We start from the raw sequence: 18,014 nt of genomic DNA on the forward strand, positions 1-18,014 counted from the left end.
AGAGAAGGAAGCCACTGGGTTTTGCCCTAACCTATAATCAGATAAATTTAATTACATTGTAAGATGTAAAGAAATAGGGGGTAGTACGGTGGCTCAACAGATTAATCCTCCACCTGCAAGTGCCAGTATACATTGGGTATTGATTCATGTCCTGGCTGCTATACTTCTGATACAGTTCCTTGCTTGTGGCCTGGGAAAACAACGAGGGATGATCCAAGTTCCAAATTCATGGGTCCCTAAGCCCATGTGGCAGACTCTGAAGAGGCTCCTGGCTTTAGATTGGCTCAGCAGCTATTCGAGGAGTGAGCCAGTAGATATAAGTTTTCTGTCTGTCTGAATTCCCTGTAAAACCTGCCTTTCCAATAACAAATAAGACCAGGGGAATGGTTCAGGTGATTAGATCATGCATGGATAAATGAAATGGCATGTTATCTTAAAGAGTATGTTGCTCCAGAAGCCAGTTTAGTTCTTTTCTCTTCAAAGAGCCTCTTGCCAGTGACGCCTATGCAAGCTGACAATACTACAGAGGGCCTACCAGCAAGGTAAATTTCGCCAGATGCTTCCCCTTGACCTTAAATCTCCCTGTCTTAAAGACCTAGAGCTGAATAAACCTATGCAAGCTGACAATACTACAGAGGGCCTACCAGCAAGGCAAATTTCGCCAGATGCTTCCCCTTGACCTTAAATCTCCCTGTCTTAAAGACCTAGAGCTGAATAAACATTTTTATAAAGTTTTTGTGACTCCCCCTTACCCCAGTTATAGCAACAGAAATACATGAAGAGGCTAATTATTGCTCTATGTTGCACTTTTCACCCAGTTCCCTGCAAACTGGGAAAAGCAGAGGAAAATGGCCCAAACCGCTGGGTCTCTGCCAACACGTGTGAGACCTGGATGATGCTCTTGCTCTTTTTCTATCTCTCCCTCTCTGTGTGACTCTTCCAAATAAAATCTCTAAAAAAAAATTAAATAATAACAACAATAACAGCGACTACAATGTTGCAGCAGGAATTGAGGACATCTCACACAAGAAAGCAATCAGAACATGTGAAAATGACGTAAAGGACTGGTTCCTAATGGCCAAATCCGGCATACCAGCTGATGACCTAGTGACTGTAATAAGAACCTAGATTCCAAAACCACAGGGAAACAAAAAAGCACTTTCTTACAGTATAAAGTAAATATGAATATATCCATTTTAACAGGTTTACTTCCTGAAAATAAACTTAACAAGACATTGCACTTCTGTCCCAGATATCAGCCACTAATTTCTGACCTCCTAGATACAGACCAACTTTAGAACAATATTCCAGTATCATACTCAATGCTGCCACCTACTGGCTATTACCATATTCTCCATATATATTCCTTTTGGAGAGACTTAAGCCAATCTAAAATGAGTGTCAACCAGTGAATATATTATTTTTCAAAATTCCAACATCTCAGACCAGATGCTCCAAGTGTCTGCATAAAAAGCACCAAGAGCTCCACCTCTAAATACAAGATAATAAAAAATACATGCTTCTTGACAATTTACATTCCCAGTATATTCTCCTTCCTTATTTTCCATTATAGATTAAACAATACCTCTGAAAAATCACTGTCAAAAACAGGTAGCACCTAAAGGGAAAAAACGGTTTTCTTGGAGACTGGCATTGTGGTCCACAAAGTGAAACAGCTGCATGTAATACCAGTATCCCAAAAGGATGCTACTGCTTCAGTTTTCATTCAGCTCCATGCTAGCTAGGGAAAGCAGCAGAGAATGGCCGAAGTGCTTGGGTCACTGTACCCACTCAAATAGGAGACCTGAACTGAATGAAGCTCCTGGTTTTGAACTGGCTTTACAGCGAGTCATTACGTTCATCTGGGAAGTGAACCAGCAGATGGGAGACTCACTATCTCTCCTCCCATTTCTGTAACTTGACCTTTCCAAAAAAAAAGTTGTTCCTGGACAAGCGAGATGCCAAATGGAAATACCCTTTCTAGTTACAAAATCAACTCAATCCCCTTGTACCTAGTCAAATGTTACACTGCTGGGAGAAAAACAGCCAAGACAGATGAGTATTCAGGGCCTAGTTAATGACAAACTTGTGTTAACTATACCATGGGGAAGGCGGGGAAATCCCCAGCAGGGAAGTGCCACCCCAGCCCTCAGGCAGGGAGAAAGGGGGAAGAGGTCCTGGGGACACCTTGAAGTAGGAGCAGCCAAGGGCATGTCTGACCAAACTTGACCCTGCACTGGCTGGCACTTCCAAGAATCAAGTCTTAGGTTACCTCAGATGAGGTTTCTTGGGGGATTCATCAATTAGACGGCTGGACTCAAACTCCAGCCATAAGGAAGACCACAAAATACATGGTTTGACTCTGCAGTACATGTATCTGGACTGGGCCTTCTCAGTTGCTGATGCCTGTGCAGTGGACAGCATGTCCAAATGCACATGGGGACATTAAGGCCAGCTCATCCAGGCCAGTAGGAGACATCAGGGATGAAATGCATAACAAGTTGGACAATTCTCCTAGCCAATCTTTGCAGCATGTTCCTGGGCCTGCAGATGCACTAAGGTGGACTTTGTCAACCAACTGCTCTTGGAAGATTTTCTCAACCCTAGAGCAACAAAAACAGCAATGTGTCAGAACTATCAAAACTACTCAAGCAACACCCTCAGAACATTCTTGCCCACAGTGGCGTCTCTAGAAATGTCAACAAATGACTGTCTCCCATCCTTAAGTGCCAATGTCATTTGATAGAAAGGAATGGTCCTCTCTCCCTCTTCCCCTGCAGATACAGGAGAAAAAAAACCACTGAAACGTGTCCCACCCACCTTCCTCCATATCTGAACCTCCCCATCCTATTCAGAGGCTCAACAGGAAAGCAATACTAAAAAGAAAATTTAAAAATCCTAGAAAATCAGTAACGTGTCAGAACTCCAAACAGCAAAAAGTTGTTAAAAATGTTTCACTGTTTTATGATTTATTTGTTATTTCACAAAAATATTCATAAATAGCAATAGATACTTCTCAATGATACTAACAGGCTATTGTATTATCAGAGAATGAATGCCTTTGAATCCCAATCAGGACAAAAGACTAAATAACACCATTTCTTCTACACCATTAAAACATATTAAATGATTTGCTCAATAAAAGCCACAGGTCCATTCCCGTATCAGCGAGCTGCAGGATAGAGGACGGCAGACAGCCATGGGGGTCTGACCATGCAGGCTGGGGTTGAGGGGGAAGGCTAGGGGTATAGCACCAGCAGGCAAGTGAGGACCTGGGAACTCGCCTCTACTCAGGTGGAGCAAACCTGGGGATTTCTCCACGTCCTTGTTCCTGGGCAAAGAGAGCCCCAGGTCAGCATGCTCTCCCCTGGTGCTGGTGGACCAGGCCTAGAGAACTTCAATGGGTCTGGAACTTATTGAGGGGTAAGGCACCAGGCCAGCACATGTACCAGAAGCTTGGGATTTTGGTGGGAGGACAGAACTCCAGATCAGCACACCACCCACTAGGGTTCTGAAGGCTGGGCTGGAGAACTCACGCACTCGTGGGGATGCTGATTGATTAGGGAAATGAGAAAGGGGAATACAGGGTAGGGAGGATTGACATGGGCATATCTAGCAAGAAAGGAATAACTCCTGAGGGACTCCCAACAACAAAGTCACTGTACTTGCATGTAAGTGAGGGGACTGAGACCTGGTGGTTTGCAGGGGAGATATGGGTCAGACCAATAGGCCAGCCCATATGGGAGGCCTGAGCTGGGTTTCTTAGCATGGAACATTGCTGACCACCACATGCCATCCCCCACAAAAGCTAGGGCTGCAGCCTTTCTTGCAGTTCTAGACTCTAGTACCTGACAGTGAGTGTTGGAACAGGGGACAAGTCACATTAGGCTGGGCCATGACACGAACCAAGAGAACTAGGTCCGGGAGCAGATTCTATGGGGGATTTGTGGGTCTAACCCTGCAGGATTACAAATCCCATTGGTCAGTTTAAGAATTGAGGTAGTGATGTGCTGAGCTACCCATATTCATGGAACCTGCCAACATTTACAGGTACTGGGGTGGGAACAGGACAGGCAGGGTCAAGCTGCAGCACCTGCATGCACACTCTAAAATAGGGAGTGGGGCGGCCTGAGCCACAACATCCACCATCTCATACAAAAGCCAGGATGGAGGGGGCAGGCTATGTCAGTTAAGGTCCTGGGACCTGCTGGCATGTGTGAGATATGGGTCTGGGAGAGGGAATAGTGGGGAACTTGGGAAACTCCCCTAGGGAGTCACAGCTTCTGCTGATCAGCATGTGATCCAGGATGGGTGTTGGGAAGGATGAGCAAGGTAGCTTCATCCACTAGCAAGTGTGTGGGTTGATTTTGGAAGGGGGTGGACCAGACAGTGCCAAACAAACCTTAGCCCACTGTCAAGTGCATAAATCAGGCTGGAGTGAAAATCACACTAGGCTAGGTTATCACATCTACCAGTTTGCATGAGCCAGGGATGGAAGCAGACTGAGCAGGGCCTGGTTGTAGCCTGCCAGCAAGAGTTGGGATTGGGTGCTGGCCAGGTAAGGCCAGGCAAGGCCAGGCTGCAGCTTCAGAAGGCAAAGGCCAAGACAAATGAGGAGCTATGCCAAGCTGGGTCAGAGCAATCACTGGCAAGCGTGAGATCTGTGGTGGGGAATAGGCCTGATTGGGGAGCTAAGGGGACATACTGGCTCGGTTGTAGTTCCTGCTGCTGAGTGTGAGAGCCAGAGTGGGAGCTGCAGTCTTGTCTGAACTGTAGTGTCCCTTGGCACAGGTCTGGACTGGGTCTGGAGTGTGCCAGACTGGGCTAGACTCCAGCACCCACTGCTGCACATGAGAACCATGGGCTGTGCTAGGTTTCTGCTCCTGCTGAGCTAAGTGCAAGCTGTGCCTGGGTGTGGACCAGGCTTGGCTAGGCTGTAGCACCCAACTAGAAGAACCAGAATGGATGAGGGCCTGTCGGGAAACAACCATGTTCCTCTAGGACAAGAGGTGGATCAACCAGTGTGAGCAAGATCTAGAAATGGGAGAGGTTCTGATAGAGGAACTTGGGGAACTCCTCTGTGGACACAGTCCCTGCAAGTGAGTGTACGAACCAAAACAAAGAGCAGACCAGAACAAGCCAGGTAATGGTACCCACCAGTATACATTTGGCTCAGGTCAGGGGCAAGCCAGGCTGGGCCAGGTCATATCATCAACTGGCAATTCCAAAAACTAGAATGGTGTATGGGTCATGTCAGGTCTGTCTGTAATACCAGCAGTTCACATGAGGGCTGGGACACTGGCTGGGATGGGCTACAGGACCCACCGGCAAATGTTGAGGTGAGGTTGGCCGTGATAGACTGGGCCGCAGTGTTCAACCAGCACATGTGGGTGGGGGTGGGGGAGGAGGCAAACCCAGCAGGGAGGCTGTGTGGGGCTTCCCTGCTGGATCACCACTACCAGTGGTGAGTGAGAGCTGGAATTAAGGGCAAACCAGGTCAGGCAGGGCTACAACACAGGTTGGCCTATATGTGAGCTGGATCAGGGGAAAGCCAGACTGTGTTGGCTATTCCTACTGGTGCATGCATAAGCCAAAAAGCTGTGGGCTGGTTGGGCTTTGCTGCAGCATCAGTTGGAAGATGCTGGCATGGGGGGCAAATTTTGTTAAGCCAAACTGCAAAACTACCTGGAGAGTGCAGGATCCAGGAGTAGGAGTGGGCTCAGTAGGAAAAAATAGTGGGCACTGTCCTCTTGGGTTGCCACTCCTACTGGTCAACATGAGAACCATGAGGAGGGGAAGGCATGGCTAACAGAGAGTGGCACCTGCTTGCACCAGTGCAGACTGGACACTGGGGCTGATTGGGTTGAAGCAGGTTTCAATGCTCATTGACATGTATGAGAGTGAAATGAGATGTGGAACAGACTGGATCAGTTTACTGTATGCACTGGCAAGCATGGGAACCAAGGCAAGGGGTGGGCCTGGTGGGGGTTATTGTGTGTGGCTCCACCTAGGCTGCGGCTCCTCCTGGTTAACATGAAGGCGAAGTGTGTGGTAGCTACAACATCCATTGGTTTGCATAGAAGGCACGAATGGTGACAGAAGTGACTCAGCAATTGCAACCACCTGTGTGTGCATAGGCTGACTGAGGCGAATGACTGTGCTGGACCTTGTATTGGCAAGTACACACAAGAACCAGGTCTGAGATCGTCTCAAATGAGGTTTCTTTCGGGATCTCCCAACTGAACTGCTGGATTCAGAATTCCACCCATGGAGAAACTTGCACGTTCCATGGTCTGACTGTAGAGTGCATGTGTCAAAGCTGGGCCTCCTCAGTGGCTTAGATGGAACAGTGGACAGCATATCCAGGTGCACATGGAGGACATGGCAGTACACTGGAGCCTGCAAAAGACACCTGTGCCATAAAGAGGACAGAGGACAGAGGACAGAATAAGCTGATCAACTACCCTAGCCATATGTTGGTAGTAAATATCTGGGCAAATGGAGACTCTAGGGTGGACTATATGCCAGTGAATTCTGGGGAGATTTCATCGTGCTAGGAGTGGCAAGACTGACAGCAATTCAGAACTGATGATGATCAAAACCACTTGAGCAGGACCCTGAGAGCATGCCCCACATCAGGGACCCTGGGATGTCTGGGAGGCTAGGTGTGGCTTCTCCCCTTATCTCCCTTCTTACCCCAGATACAGGAAGGAAAAAAGAGAATTTAGAAACAATGTTCTCACCCACTTTCCTCTAGCTCTTGATGCTTATCACCCTAATCAACTATGTAAAAATCATCTCTCTCTCACACACACACACACACGCCACAGGGCCGAACTGTGGTAGAACACATAATCCACTGCCCACAAAACTGGCATCCCATATGAGCAAGTCTCAGTTACTGTTTTCCATTCAGTTCCCTGCTTAGTTGTGAACTGATGTATGGAATATTCATATTTTCTCTTTCTGACTTTCAAAAAATGAGATTTTTTTAAAAAGCTATAACATACAGAAATACAAACCCTTTAAAATTATGAACATAACCTCATGTGTAGTTTAACACCAAACAATGTTACTTTACTTTTTGGATCCTCTTTTCCAAGTTACATTAAATCTCAAAAATACCTTCTTTATTAAGTCAGCGAAAACCATTCCACATAAGCTCAGCGACAATGTTTTGTGGAGGAAACAAGATGCCACAAAGAAACAAAGGTAAGAAGCCCTTAAATTGACTACATGTTAGCTCTCATGCCAACTATCAGCTTTTAACTGGTCCACAATGATATTAAACACTGAGGCAGCGGCTCTGTGAAGCAGAAGTTATGGTCCAGTCTGCAGTGGTTTATACAGTGAGGAACACAAAATTCAGACAGAAAAGGAATACGCAGAATATCAACCAATAATTATATAGATAATATTATTAACAGTATGAAAGGTTACAACAGCAACAGGAACAGAAATATATTATTTTTATAACAAAGCAAGGATCTTTAGGTAAATGTAAATGCAAAGGAATTTCAAACACTAGAGAATTGGTATACAACATATACAATGTTCTGTCCAAAGCCTGTTCAGACCATTCTAGTTCAAGGGGAATTATACAAAAGATGAATGGGGCAACATCAGAAAAAGCAGTGGATGGAATTCTGAAAGGTATTAGGGCACTGAGTTATGGACTAATGAATCCTGAAGGTAATGAGAAAGTCATTACAAACTGAGCATACTTCTGGGTAACAGACCTGTGCTATTGATGGGTGAAATTAGTAAGGAGATTAATTATGTTATCGGTATTTAACAGAAATAAGAAAACAGAGAGAAGCATTCTATTACAATAGTCCAGAAAAATGCTAATGTTATTAACCATGGTGATAACTGAAAATGCAAAACAATATTCTTATGTGAGAGCTGACCAATGCTTGAAGTAAAAGTGTCTAGGGGAAGAAAAAGGAATCAAAGAATTTCCAAGGCTTTGAAACAGAGAAAAGTACCAGGAAAAAAAAAAAATCAAACAGTAGATCATTATTAGTAAATGTCTTTAACAACTGAAATGTTTCTAAACCAAAATTCTATTTAACACAAAGCAATAAAACAACAGAAACTGAAATGATCACCGAGTTTCTACAACTGAGTATAAGGAGCATCACATCAAATAGATGAGGAAAATATGTTCAAACATAAATCACAATACACCATGAATCTGCAGGAACTAATAAGTCCTATGAAAGAACTTTCTCCACTACAAATGATTCTTTCTACTTAAATTACCATATATTTCATATTTTAAATAAACATAAGCTTAAGCTTAGGTATCTACTGAACAATATAAATAAAGTAATATTTTGGAATACATATATTTTGACAGACCAGTCAACTGACTAGAAACTTAAGTTTCAAAATCTACTTACTAACAAACCCTTTTATAAATACAAAATCACATTTTATTTTCCTAAAAACCCTCCAAACAAAAAGTGGTAAAATTTAAGCAGAATCTTTAGCATATCATATAAAAGGCTTTTTTTTTTTTAAACAAAGCCTCTTGGTTACCTTTACTTTATCTCTTCTCAAGCAACAGAATAGACAATTTTCATCGAAAGTCCAATCAGAAATGCTTTCAGGATCACACTCTGCAAAAAACAGTAATAAATTAGTAATTATGAAATAAAACTATGCAGAAAGTAAACGAGAAATAATTTTTCAAATACTTAAAAAAATCACTAAGTAGTAGACAGGTACCACATGTCTTAAAAGTCTTAACTCTTAATTCTTCAGTTAATTTTTAACTGCTGCCTGATTTACACATTACATACATATTAACAGCATCAACTAAATACAAAAGGTGTTTGCATAAAGTTTTAACACACATGAAACCATGAAGAAAAAGAAACTTTAAATCACCAAGGTATCATGTTACCAGGAAGAATTTGAAATACCAAAAATATTTTTTAATACCTTTAAATAAACTGAGATCTTTTAATAACGTAGTTCCAAAGAGCCCCTCAAGAATACTTTCAAACCCTGAAAGGATAAAAAGAAAATCAGTTATCACAGTAATGACTGTATAATAGCAATCCGTTGCACAAGAAAATGGTGTCTTCCCAATTCTCAAGGATCCTACATTACTACCAAAGGGATGTTGAGAAAAGAGTAGCAATGACCCCCAAAAGGAACATCTGGATTCAAGAGCAAGACAAAAATAGCAGTCCCAGCTGCTATTTAAACTTTTCATCCAGCTCATTACTAAGGATCTTGGGAAAGCAGGGAGGAAGGACTAGATCCATGGGGCTCTGTACCCACAAAGGAGACCCAAAAGGAGCTCTGGCCTCCTGGCTTAAGACCAACCCAGCTACACAAGTTTGGTCATTTGGGGAATTAACCAGCACACGCAAGATTAAGTCTCATCTCTCTCTCACTCACATACTTTGACTCACTGTCTCTCCTCTCTCTGTAACTCTACCTTTCAAATAAAACATATCACAAAAAGTTTCTCTCCCAACTTGGACCACTTTCTAAAATAACCATAATAGCATATTTCTCTACACCAATTGAGACCAGATTTTTCAAGTTAACAACAGGTTCTTGGGGGAAGTCCTCATTGAAAACTTGTATGCCACAGAAACATTCACAACAGACACAATGCAACATTCTGAAAGAGGCCTTTAGATGCTTTTACAACATCACACCAAGGGAGACAGCAGGTAAAGGCTCAGGTACTTGAGTAGCTGCCACACAAGAGGGAAACAGACTGAGTTCCTAGCTGTTGGCTTTGGTCTAATTTAGCCCTGGCTGTTGTAGGAATTTGGGAATTAAACCAGAAGATGGAAGCTTCCTCTTTGTCTTTCAAAATGTAATAGTAATAATAGTAAATGAAATAATAGTAATAATAGTAAATGAAAATAATATTTTAAAAAAACCAGCAATAACCAGTTGGATATGAGTCACAAACATAAAATTTCCATATCACAAATGCAATCACTGTGAAGAATCTGATAAATAAGGTGACAGGAAAGATGATTCAATGCAGACAGTAGTATTTTAATTTTCTGGTTATAAGAGTAGTATGGTAATGTAAAGATTTTTTTTTTTGTCCTTGATAGTAACATCATTTTCAATACAGCAGTAGTGTGTAGAGTGATAATTAGTTGATTTTTTAATTCTATTTAAGACTGTTTTTTTTATTATTAGCAAACAACCGACTTTCAACTTTCCTTTCTTTTCCCCTTCGAAATCATTACAATGACATGAACAAAACTGAAGTGCCCATTTGAAGACACAAGAAATACCTATGCGTATTATTTATTAAGACATTTAAAAAATCACTATCCTCCACTCTCTTTTTACACTAGAGAAGCAAGAGAATTGGGACAGTGTTTGTGGGGGTGAGAAGGTGGTGGTGAGGCGCTGAGTAAGGTTCCACTGAGTGAGTAAGGTGGCAGTGAGGCACAGACACACAACAGCTAAGTCTTGTTTGTCCTAGAGACAGATATACTCTCAGCAATTGCTACCTTCAAAACCAAAAAATTTTTAAAATCTATGGCTTGCTTGCAACTCTTAAATCCTATCTCCTAAAGAATTTTGAGTTCAGGAACATTAAAATATGTCAACAATACACTCAAATACAGACTGCAAAAACAGTTGCGAGTTTACAGGTAGTTATTATCCTGAAGAACATAATCTATTATTCTATTACATTTATAAGGAATTATAACAAATCCCAAGCTTGCATGAAGAAAAAGGATGTAAATATAACAAGAAACAATACTGGGAGAAAAAAAAGCAAATAAAAGCTTTGGGAAATAAAACAGTACAAAGAAGGAAAAAGAAAAAAAAACCAAAAATGTTCTCAAAAATGTTAGGTATAATTAATATTGCTGAATACAGTATAGTAGTTATTAAAAAGTCAGTCTTCTTTGGCTCCTATAAAGAATATACTAAGCCAAACAAATACTATTGATTTTATACTGCAAAGCCATAATTTGCAGTCCTCTGTTCACTGGTGTTAATGTCACTCAGTTTTATTAATACTAAATATTGAATTTAGCAGTTGCATAGCAACAGGGACTGTTCTCATGTGTTGTGCTTGACATTAACAAAAGGCAAATAAGGGAAGGGCAAATACACGAAAAATTTTTACTATGAGCTCACAGAAAAACCATGAAGAACAGAGACAAAATGCTCTGGAAAATTAAACACCAGAAAAGAATGCCATGTCCTTAAATTCAATCATCAGGTATAAAGAGTATTTTTACATAATACAAATAAAAATTATCTTATTGGATTCAATTACTTTCAAAAGTATTCCTACCCAAAACAATGGTGTCAAAGCCAGCATACACTCTTCCTCACTGTACCCTACAGTAGATCTTAAGACTATTCTTGGGGAAATAAAAAAAGACTATTTCTGGACCTGGCGTAGTAGCCTAGCGGCTAAAGACCTTGCCTTGCATGCACCAGGATCCCATATGGGCACCAATTCCAAGCCTGGCAGTCCTGCTTCCATCCTGCTCCCTGCTTGTGTAGCCTGGGAAGGCAGTAGAGGACAGCCCAAAGCCTTGGGACCCTGCACCGGTGTGGGAGACCCAGAAGAGGCTGCGGACTCCTGGCTTCAGATTGGCTCATCTCTGACCATGGCAGCCGCTTGGGGAGAGAACTGATGGACAAAAGATCTTCCTCTCTGTTTCTCTTTCTCTATATATCTGACTTTACAATAAAAATAAATAAATCTTTAAAAGAAACAAGACTATTCCTGTTTTAACAGCACACTACCCTTTTCAAAGTTAACACTACTTAAATATACGACTCCCAAATTTCTAGTCTAGTAACGGAAGCTTCCTTTTCAATTTTTTTCTAATTTTTAAAAAAGACGTCTCCCACATGAGTGCAGGGCCCCAAGGTCATCTTTGACTCCTTTCCCAGGCCACAAGCAGGGAGCTGGAAGAGCAGTGGAAGTGCCAGGACATGAACCGGCGCACCCATTTGAGATCCTGATGTTTGCAAGGTGAGGACTTCAGGGACTAGGCTACTGTGCCAGGCCCATTATTTTCTAATTTTTATTGGAAAGGCAAGTCAGATTAATGGAGACAAAGATCCTTCAGCTGGAGGTGAGCTGATCCTAAGCCAGGAGCCATGAATCCTTCTGTGTCTCCCAACTGGATGCAGGCTCTACTGTTTTCCCAGGCTATAACCAGGAAAGTGGATAGGAAGTGGAGCAGCAGGAACATGAACCAGCACCCATATGGGATCCTGGCACTTGCAAGGTGAGGATTAGGCCAACGAGCCATCCTACTGGGCCTGTAAACTTCTTATAATTTAATCCAAAGCCACTTTAGTTGACCATTTCCCAGAACTTTTTTGCTCATTTCCACTGGTCAAACGTCGTCCAGTACCCAGTGATTACTTCTAACTTCTAATATTTTCTGAAGCCTTTGCTCACTTCTGCTTAAATACAGTATCTTAATCTGTTCAACAAATACGTATTTCACATAAACAAGAGTCAATGATAGACACCGAACAGGCAGCGTTGAACAGATGCCGTGCCTGTCTGTGTAACTCTGCTTTCTAGTTTTCTTTGTAATTTATTTAGCCACATATAAAGCACTACCTGTATGACTGGTTTATAAAACAAATTTGTCATGGCTACCACTTTATTTTTCTTTCACAGGTTTACATTTTACCGACAAGAAGACCAGGAAAGTTTTGTTTCTCTTCTCTCCTTTCTTCCTATTTTATTTTAAAGATTTATTTATTTATTTCAAGTCAAAGTTACAGAGAGGGGGAGAGACTTTCTTTTTTTCTCTCCTTCTGTTCTTTCTTCCGCTTCTAAAGATTTATCTAAAATCAAAGTTACAGAAAGAGAGAGACACACACAGAGGTTCTTCTCCCATCTGTGGCTTCACTTCCCAGAGGCCTCAACAGCCACGCTGAATCAGGTGCTAAAACTTCTTTCATGTTTCCCATGGGGACAGCAGCAGCTCCAAGCACTTGGGCCATATTCTACCACTTTTGCCAAGCCATTAGCAGGGAGCTGGATAACAAATGGAGCAGCCAGGACATGAACCAGTACCCATATAGGATGTGGGCATTACAGGTGATAGCTTTACAAAGTGCTGGTCCCATGTCATTTTTCTTATACTAAGGCTACACAAGCCAGATTTTTAGATTCTAATGTACTTCACAGTTCTAAAAAAGCAAAAGATAATTATAATTTCCTCAAATTTCTCCCTTCAATCTAAATCACATTCTTTACTCCCTATTTCTAATCAAAGGAGAGAGAAACTCATGAAAGTAACAGGACAGGACAGGACTCTTGAGTAGGTAACGAAAGTCAGCAATGTAGCCTGCAGGGAGAAAATGAAAGGCTGGTTCTGACCAGCACAGAGATGAGAAATTACAGGGATACTCAAGAAACGTAGGGCTTGGTTTCACTCTATTTCCTGTTTAAGAAACAGGTTTATTATGCTCATGGTTCCGGAGGCTATGAAGTCCAAGACCATAGCACTGACACATATGCAGTGTTCGGTCAGGATCTAGATGTACAACTCCTGGGTAAAACAGGGAAGCACAGGCTGGCTGTGGAAAAAGAGGGAGAACTCGAGGGGTGGACTTGTTTATCTCCTGCTCTCATGATTACTAATCCAGGGCCCCAAAGCTTAGAACTCTCAAAGAAAATCCATTCATAAGGGCTCTGTCTCCATAACCCAAATACCTCCCAACAGCCCCCAACTCCCCAAATTGCTGCACTGTAAGGTTCTTAGACACTGACTTATGCTGCCACACTCAAAATACACAGCATATTAGAAAACTATATGAGTTTTTACACCCAGATTTCATGGATCTTGACCTCAAATTAGTACCAAGCTTAGTGCAAAATCTTCAGTAAGGTTTTTAAATTTTATGTTATAATGTATCAGTTCAAAGGTGCTTTCCAGTAATAGCTATTGATTAATACCCTCATAAAGAAGACTGAGAATATCTGAGTTTGTTGTTAAATCCCAGGGTGTGTGACTTGGCTCTATCTCAGTGAACGCTCAGAGCCACAAGTGGAAATCATTTAAAAGCACTAAATCATTTATATGCTATTCAAGGTAATAAGGTAACTGGCCCCTTCCAGTTGGTGTTACAATTATCCTGTGTGTCATCCAACAAGCAGTCTAGGTGAACTTTTTAAGGTAATGAGTAATGCTGACCTTGCTCATCTCACAATCCTGGTACTACATCCTACTATAGGACAAGTAAAATGACTTACAATTTTGGCTCTCTCCCTGACAAACAGTTCCAAGCCCATGTACTCTGTTGGATGCCATTTGCTGGCTCCCTTATAGCTCTTAGAATGATCCAGCACTGATGACAAAATTTGACCAGATACATCGAAAGAGCAACAACTTAAACCACAACTACTGGCTCAACCTGAAACACACACACACACACACACACACACAAACAAATGCTAGAACCTGGAAAAAAAAATTTAGAGTGTATCATCCACCAAAACTAAGCAAAAACTACATTTTAAAAACTCGATGGTGCGAGGGAACACAGAACTCACAGGCTTGTGCTCATGTTGCAGTGCCACTCATGTAAGAACATTGCACGTATAATTATGTACAGGACCTAGATTTAATAAAAGCTATAACAGATTAATGCTACTGGCTCATGTATTTACTACAATATCCTTTTTGTAAAAAAAGATTTTATTTTTATTGGAAAGTCAGATATAGACGAGGAGAGACAGAGAGGAAGATCTTCCATTCAAAAATTCACTCCCCAAGTGGCTGCAATGCCCAGAGCTGAGCTGATCCAAAGTTAGGAGTCCAGAGTCTCTTCCAGGTCTCCCACTTGGGTGGCAGAATCCCAAGGCTTTGGGCCATCCTTGTCTGCTTCCCCAGGTCACAAGCAGGAAGCTGGATGGGAAGCGGGACTGCTGAGATTAGAACTGGCACCCATATGGGATCCTGGTGCATGCAAGGCAAGGACTTTAGCCATTAAGCTACCATACTGGGCCCTAAAAAGACTTCCTTTATGGCTTTATGGTTTTCCCTTAAAAAAAAGAAAGAAAGAAACAATTTAAGACAAATGAAATATGATATCTATAAAATTATTATGGGGACTGGCGGGCCCAGCACGGTGGCGCAAGTGGTTAAAGGTCCTCGCCTTGCATGCCCGGGATCCCATATGGGCGCCGGTTCTAATCCCTGCAGCCCCGCTTCCCTTCCAGCTCCCTGCCTGTGGCCTGGGAAAGCAGTCGAGGACAGCCCAAAGCTTTGGGAACCTGCACCCGCGTGGGAGACCCGGAAGAGGCTCCTGGCTTCGGATCGGCATAGTATCGGCCCATTGCGCTCACTTGGGGAATGAATCATCGGACGGAAGATCTTCCTCTCTGTCTCTCCTCTCTGTATATCCGCCTTTCCAATGAAAAAATAATAAAAATAAATCTTTAAAAAAAAATTATTATGGGGACTGGCAATGTGGCCTTGTGGATTATGGATGCCAGTTCAAGTTTTGGCTACTCCACTTCTGACCCAGTTCCCTGTTAATGTGACTAAGAAAGCAAAGCAGGAGGGCCCAAGTGTTTCAGTCCCTTCCAATATGGGCGATCTGGAAGAAGCTCCTGACTTCTGGCTTACTACTGGCCTACTTCTGGTTGTTGAAGTCATTTGGAAAATTGAACCAAAACTTTTTTTCTAACTCTGCCTTTCAAATAAAGAAAACAAATTTTAAAAATTACAATGCAGACAAACAAATCTTGAAAACATTTTGCCTCATGAAAAAGACCAAAGACATTAGCTCCAGATGTTGTAACCTACCGCACCAGGCCCTAAATTACAGTCTTGATTCAAGTGCTCAAATACAAGATGTTTATTGAATGAATGCAAGACACTCCATTTGTGAGGACTTCATTCTGTGTGCCTGACATGTTGCTTGATGAAATGAACAGAAAGGAAACTGCTATCTGAAAAGAGATGGCTTTCTGCTCCAATGCAGCTAGTTTTTTTGCATCTGTGAACTAAAATCAGAATGAAGGGTTGGTTCTCTTTGCTAGTCCATAAACAGAGGGGACATCAAGCATTTTTTTTATGTGCAATGCATTAATCACAGGAAAACAAATATATAAGATGAAGTCCTGAAAAACTGCGGTAAGGATAAGGAACAAATAGATAGTTACCAAAATAATATCACACAGTTTTGTTTATTAGACGTAATACCATAAACCGATTCAGAATATAAGTAACCAAAATCACAATGGTATTAAGTTGCTAGGTCAGATATATTTAGATACCCATAAAAACAAGGGCAGTTTTGGTTCATTTTTCCCATTACAGTGAACTGTCTTGGGTACAGTAATTATACTTAGAAGCCATTCAAATGCAAATCAATAGTGATTAGGAATGAGTTAATTATATCTGGCGGTCACAATCTGTGGATCACAATTCCTTGGAGGACCTCCGTCATGACAAAATCAGTAAATCTGTAAACCCTGTTTTGAAATGAGATTAAAAAAAACCATGCTTGCATATATAGCCAACACTCTTCAGGACACATCTTGTAGTACAAAATGAGAAATTTATTTAGGAAACATTACTGAAACTAAGAGTTTAGCCTAGCAATTAATTTGCCTGTATCCATATATTAAAGAACCTCGGCTCAAAACCTAGCTGGCTCCTGTTCTCAGCTTCCTGCTAATACTGATCTGAGAAGCAGTGGGCTTCTCTCAACCACTTGGGAAACTATGACAAGAGTTCCCATATTCCAGCTTGTTTGTAAATTAACCAATGAGAGACAGGTCTGTCTGTCACCTACCTCTTCCTGCCTTTTAAGTCATTAAAAAAAAATCCCTCAAAGCACTAGTCAGACATTTGGTACATGGGGGTAAGATACTGCTTGGAATGCTCACATTCTATTTCAGAGTGCCTGGATTCGAGTCCTGACTCCAGCCCTGATTCCAGCTTCCTGTTAATAAAAATTCAAGTAACTGGATCTTCATGCCACCTATATTGGGGGACCAAGACAAACTTCCCGACTTCAGCCTGCCTGATACAGCCTTAGGAACTATTAAGCAATTGTTGGAAGAATCAGATGGAAGGTCATTTTCCTTTTTTTTTGAGCCTTGTTATACTATTTTTTATTGATTACACTGCATTATGTGACACTTTCTCATAGGCTCTGGGATTCCCCCAACTCCTCCCCATAGCCTCTCCCAATGGTGGATTCCTACACCTTGTTGCAGTGTTACAGTTCAATTTCAGTTATGATTCTTTCATTGCAAGCACAGAGTCCAGCATCTTATTGTCCAGATAAAGTCAACGGTTTCTTGGGGAGACCATCTCTGGTCTGAAGGCAGAGCTGGCAGAATATCATCCCAATCAATTAAAAGCCACAACATAACATCAACATCAATTTACAACATTATGGAATTAATTGACATGGTATTGAGTAACAAATATGTTTAAAGATGCAAGTTCTTAACCGCATCATCTGACTACTTCATTGACATTTCAATTTTGGTGTATACACAGAACTGGCTGCTATACACCTTAAAATGGCTATAGGGTACTAGTCAGTTGTCTCGTGACTATTTTCATTTTAGCATTCAGCAGTTTATAGTGTTGAAGCTTAATTTTGCTGAACTTGGCAGATTTTGGGATAGTCTAAACTGGTTTATAACTCGAACAAGGCATATGTCAACAGTTGAAGTACAGAACAGTTTTAGGAGGGGTGTGCAGAGAAATCTTCAATACCTTAATGAGGAGTAACTAATCTTTGTGTCCTACCTAGTAAGGCATGTGTGAGTCCACGCTGATCATTTCCTGTCTGGTTCCAAGCTTTCCTTGTTGTTTTCCATCTATTCCAATTTGTGTGTGTGTACATGTGTGTGTGTATGTGTGTTCTGGGGTAGGGGGCTTCAGAGAGACCCTGATGGTCATTGCAAGATAGGGTGGGGATCCAAAGTTGGAACTAAGTGAGGACCAGAGAAAGCTCTCTTCCCTAGTCCTAAAGGAATCTTACTGTTCTGATGAGGA

General features: G+C 41.7%; 1 protein-coding gene across 5 annotated transcripts in view; it reads right to left on the bottom strand.

Moving 5' to 3' along the window:
• The window catches only part of LCOR (ligand dependent nuclear receptor corepressor), a 90,629-nt gene that overhangs the window by 46,336 nt on the left and 26,279 nt on the right, over positions 1–18,014 (bottom strand). For 2 of the 5 annotated variants that reach the window (XM_040992388.1, XM_040992387.1), the window contains exons 3-4: positions 8,950–9,015; positions 8,545–8,624 (exon numbers count right to left, since the gene is read on the bottom strand). Coding sequence is in view for 2 of the 5 variants with exons in the window: in XM_040992386.1 (XP_040848320.1) it covers positions 8,545–8,624; positions 8,950–9,235 (366 nt within the window). In the remaining 3 variants the exon portion in view is untranslated. Of the gene's footprint in view, positions 1–8,544; positions 8,625–8,949; positions 9,766–18,014 lie in introns of those variants that run through there. The other 3 variants (XM_040992386.1, XM_040992390.1, XM_040992389.1) reach the window with 2 other exon arrangements.

The sequence above is a fragment of the Ochotona curzoniae genome, unplaced genomic scaffold, assembly GCF_017591425.1.
Source record: "Ochotona curzoniae isolate NIBS_2020 unplaced genomic scaffold, NIBS_Ocur_1.0 contig_66, whole genome shotgun sequence".
Taxonomy (NCBI): Eukaryota; Metazoa; Chordata; class Mammalia; order Lagomorpha; family Ochotonidae; genus Ochotona; species Ochotona curzoniae.